Source organism: Lactuca serriola, chromosome 6 (assembly GCF_051521515.1).
Source record: "Lactuca serriola cultivar US96UC23 chromosome 6, Lser_US96UC23_V15, whole genome shotgun sequence".
NCBI lineage: Eukaryota > Viridiplantae > Streptophyta > Magnoliopsida > Asterales > Asteraceae > Lactuca > Lactuca serriola.
The window spans coordinates 174,800,010-174,805,189 of NC_136413.1; the positions used below are offsets into that span (position 1 = coordinate 174,800,010).

General features: G+C 29.7%; 1 protein-coding gene across 1 annotated transcript; it reads left to right on the forward strand.

The window, feature by feature from the left end:
* The first annotated feature begins 1,390 nt into the window (after positions 1 to 1,390).
* Positions 1,391 to 4,053, forward strand: LOC145057411 (putative trehalose-phosphate phosphatase D). The gene is made up of 9 exons (XM_079005243.1): positions 1,391 to 1,798; positions 1,889 to 2,029; positions 2,189 to 2,260; positions 2,571 to 2,660; positions 2,779 to 2,835; positions 2,926 to 3,027; positions 3,115 to 3,262; positions 3,367 to 3,530; positions 3,641 to 4,053. The coding sequence occupies exons 1-9, from the start codon at positions 1,511 to 1,513 to the stop codon at positions 3,698 to 3,700; spliced, it is 1,122 nt and encodes a 373-aa protein (XP_078861369.1). The 5' UTR covers positions 1,391 to 1,510; the 3' UTR covers positions 3,701 to 4,053.
* Positions 4,054 to 5,180: the final 1,127 nt, after the last annotated feature.

Consider the following 5,180-nt stretch of genomic DNA (forward strand, 5'->3'; position numbering starts at 1 on the left):
AAAAAAAGTTTCCAAAATTATATATATATATATATATATATATATATATATATATACACACACACACACACACCCCAAATGATAACACGACACAAAACGAAATTGAAACAAAAGTGGAATTTGAATTCGTATTCGTGTTAAGTGTAAAAAACACGATGTCATGTCGTGTGGTGTTCATGTTCAAAGTTCATCACAAAATTTTCACGATTTAGCATTTATTTGTCTTGTTTTTTGTATTTTTTGTGTTTTGTATGATTAAATATTAATTAAATAAACTATTTTTTTTGTACGACGGGGTTTGTGGTTAGTAGTTAGCAAACGAAAACACTTAGTATCACGAAACCGTTAACGCTTGGAATAGAACTCGAGACCTTCAATCTAAGAGGCAAAGCCTCTACCAAGTGGGCTAGTCACACATTGGCAATTAAATAAACTAATTGTTATATTATGTTATTTTTTTCTTTTCATTTTCTGTTTTTCGATTTTTAATTTGTTCATTTTCGTGTTTATTAAAAAAACATGACATCTTATTGTTTCGTGTTCTTGTTGCATAAACTTTATCGTATCGTGTTCTGTCAGACAAAAATAGAACACAATTGTTTGATTGTCACCACTAATATATATATATATATATATATATATATATATATATATATATATATATATATATATATATATATATATATAAAAGAAAAAATTCAATAGAAACCTTTACAAATGGTTCTCTAAAGAAACATATAATTTTTCATGTTTTAGAAATTATTATTTATCAAAAAAAAAAAAACTAAAAATATCTAAATTCATAACTTCACATTGTGAATGCTAAAAATAAATTATATATTTTTCAGGTTTATCGTGTGAATTCAGATTTATATTGTGAATTTTTACAGATTCACACGTTGAACATGACGAAAATTTTTTTTATTGAATTTGATATCATTTGAAAAAATATAAAACGTTATAAATTTATATATTTTGATTTTTTATTGATAAAAAATCAAAAATTTAAAACAAATTGTTTCTTTAGTTTCATATTTAATAATGGTTTCTATTAAACCTCAGGGCTATATAGGGTTTTTGTTTTAAATAAAAACTGCACACACATAAAGTATTTTTTTAACAAAATAGAATCCAATTAACTTGTTTTCAATGGTATTAAAAAAACAAACAAACAAATACTTGAGATAATGAAAATAATTTATAAAAGAGAATCCAATTAACTTGTTCTAATCAATTAAAAATTAGATTAACAAAACTGATTTTATGAACCTCAAATGGTCCCACCACCACTTTACCAAATGCCTTTTTCACTCGCCAAAAAAAGTAGAGAAGGATGCTTCCTCCATTTCTCCCATGAAATTTACTTATAAATTCGCCCCTTCAACATCCCCCACCTCCTCATTCCTCCTCCGCCGAGTCCATTGCGTGTTTCCCTCTTTTCCTCTTCATTTCTCCCACTCTTTTTCGAAATCTTTAAAATCCCATCTTCCACTCTTTCCATTTCATCAAAATGACTAATCCAAATGCGGTGGTTTCCGACACGCAGTCCGCCATTGGCATGGCTATCACGGTGGCCGTCAATAGTTCATCTCTCTATTCCCCCTCGGTTCCCAATTCTCCTTACAACATCACTTTGTTTTCAAGAAACAAGTTCCCCAAGAGTACTATCGAAACAGCCGCCTCCTCCGCCGGAGGACATGCTGGATTGGCCAAGAACATTGCATGGGTCGATGCTATGAGAGCTTCTTCTCCGACCAGAAACTCTTCTGAAGATACAGAAGATAAGAAAGCTTGGATTGTAAGTGATCCTGCCTCTAATCGATGTTGGTCAGTTTTACAGTTCCGGCAACCTAAGAATATAATTAAACTGATTATTTTTTCCAAACAGATTAAGCATCCTTCAGCATTGGGTGTGTTTGAAGAGATCATGAGTGCTGCAAAGATGAAACAAGTTGTGATTTTTCTTGATTATGATGGCACTTTGTCTCCCATTGTTCCAAACCCTGATCAAGCTTACATGGCTCCTGAGGTTCCCTTCTTTCTCTCTCTCTCTCTCTCTCTCTCTGTATATATATATATATATATATATATATATATATATATATATATATATATATATATATATATATATATATAAAGAATCTTGTGTGTGTTTCTGTCTCTAAACTGAAACTAATGGTGACAACAGATGAGAGAAGCAGTGAAGAATGTTGCAAAGTACTTTCCAACAGCCATTGTTAGCGGGAGGTGCAGAGCCAAGGTATATTCATCTATTTAATTTGGTTGACTTAATTATATAGGTGTCAAATTTGTAGTTTTCTAGATAAAAAAAAATCAACATTTTATCTTCACTTGTTTTATAATTGTTACTACAGTATAAAATGTTTTTTTTTTCTTTCCGAAAATCATTAGTAAATTATTGATAAGTTTTTTGCTTTTGTCTCTGCTTTTTGTTTCATGTTTTTATATTAAAAAAAAGGTTAGATTCACGACTAAAAAGACTGGAAAATTATAAGATGTATTTCTAGCATATGTAGTTAATGAGATAATTTTATTTTATTGCATTTCAGGTTTATAATTTTGTAAGACTATCGGAATTATACTACGCGGGTAGTCATGGTATGGACATCAAGGGTCCATCGTCTGGCAAGCATCAAAAAGTACGAACAAAACTATCTTTTTATATTTTTGATTTATTTGATATTTTAACATTTAATCAAATGTGTGTTAAATGAGCTATATTTGTTTATAATTTTTTTGTGCTAATTGTCTTTTTAGGGTAATCAAAATGTGCTATGCCAACCAGCCAAGGAATTTTTACCAATGATGGCTGAGGTAGTTATTATTGTCATTATATATCTTTCAAGCAAAGAACTTATATAAAAATGATTATTACTTATAAAATTGTAATGTTTTTATTTTCAGGTTTACAAGCATCTATTAGAAAAAACAAAGGACATTCCAGGTGCCAATGTGGAAAACAACAAGTTCTGTTTATCTGTACATTTTAGATGTGTTGAAGAACAGGTATATTCAGACTCAAAACACTTTAATTAACAAAAAATGTTTACTTTATGCAATAAGCTGAATATATATATTTTTTAATGTATACAGAACTGGAGTGATTTAGCAGATCGAGTTAAATTTGTTCTTAAAGATTACCCAAAGCTTCGGTTGACTCAAGGCCGAAAAGTCCTGGAGATTCGACCAACTATCAAGTGGGACAAAGGCAAAGCCCTTGAGTTCTTGTTGGAATCATTAGGTATTTAAAAGCATTCATATTGTTAACAATCATTTAAAAAAAATAATAAGAAGAAGAACCTTATATATGTTAAAGTTATTAACTCTTCTTAATTTGCTTTGTAGGTTATGCTAACTCAAAAGATGTCTTACCTATCTACATAGGAGATGATCGTACAGATGAAGATGCCTTCAAGGTATTGCGTAAACAAGGACAAGGATTTGGTATTTTGGTATCTAAAATACCTAAAGAAACTGATGCTACTTATTCTTTACAAGAACCATCGGAGGTAATTAAGTTCATATAAGTGCATGTTATTGAGGAGATCAATCATAGAAGTAATTGTTAATTTTTTTTTTCACTTACTTATTATAATTATTTATTTTACTTTGTTTATAGGTTATGCATTTTTTACAACGTTTGGTGACATGGAAACGAGGGGTTCTACGCAGTCATTAGAGAGTTAATGCAGATAAAAACACCAATGCACTTCCCACCTAGAAGTTTTCAAGAAGTGTGGGATGATGTTTGTGTTTTAGTTTTGTGTTTGGATCGATTCATGGGTATATAGAAAACGAAAATCTTGTAAATAACATCACTTTGTGATTATATGATCAAGATGAGAGTAAGTTCTAGAAGCTTGCATTGCGTATATGAAAAAATTTCATACATGCATGGCTTGTATTTTATGTTATTAAATGATGTTTTATTATGTAAATTTTCATGTTAATGAAAATATTATGTAATTTAGTAGATGCAATCATACATTTTGTACTTGATTACGACTTTATGAAAGATTCTTTTTTTTATAATGTGGGTATTTTTGATGTGATTTTTATATTTATGTTCAAGGTTCTTGTGAGTCTATTCTTACCGAGAAGAATGTTAATTCGTTGGTATGAACTATTACACAGACTACAATACACTCAACAGCATACACAATATTTCCTATTTAAGTATTTAGTTCCTTTCTTGCACAAAAACAAGAAGTAATAACATACATTTTAAGAGATCTTTCCTCTTAGAAATAAGGTTAGACCTGTCAAAAAGGGGCGGGGGTGGCGCGAATTTTCTTTGATTCAAACCCTTTAAAAAATTAATAACACGACCAACCTTGCTCCAATAACCCTCAGAGTTTTGAATAAATGAATCTATACCCGTATCCACCGAATCAACGAATACCCGACTCATTAGCCTGATCTTTTTTCAATATTACAATTTCACAAATTGGTGTATGCCGCAAAGTAATATTTATTAAAAAAAATAAAATGTCTACTTAAATAATATATACATCACTTAATACTTAAAATCCAATACAATAAGAATTGCAATTTACTTAGAAATAGAGTTGCATACTTTGGTACTATATATATATATATATATATATATATATATATATATATATATATATATATATATATATATATATATATATAGTCAAATGGGGCGGGTTATAAATAGAGAGAATTGGCAATGATCCATACCCAACCGATTTAATAAAAGGGTAAAAAGGTATGGGTTATAAATGTTGGATTAGTATTTAAGTCCATAACTATAATTGATATGTATTTGACCTGAGAGTAGCATGATCCAGTTGGGTTGTACATCACCCAGACAATCTGATAGGATGGACTTTTGAGAAGAGGTTATTTATGATTTGTTAAGATATTATAAGTTCTTATATATTAATATGAAATCATATTATTTAATTAGTATTGATCAATAATTAGTTTGGAATTAATTTTGTGATTAAAAGAGACTAATTAAATAAATGCGGATTGATTTGGTAAATCTTTCATTCTTATAAAGTGGACTTGTGATCCATTGTTCTTTATGTTGGGCTAAATCCATGTGGTGAACCATGGATACTCCATGGAGATTAAAACGCATGGAGCCTAAGGAATGTGAAAAGTCATGCACATTAGGGTTTGCATGGTGT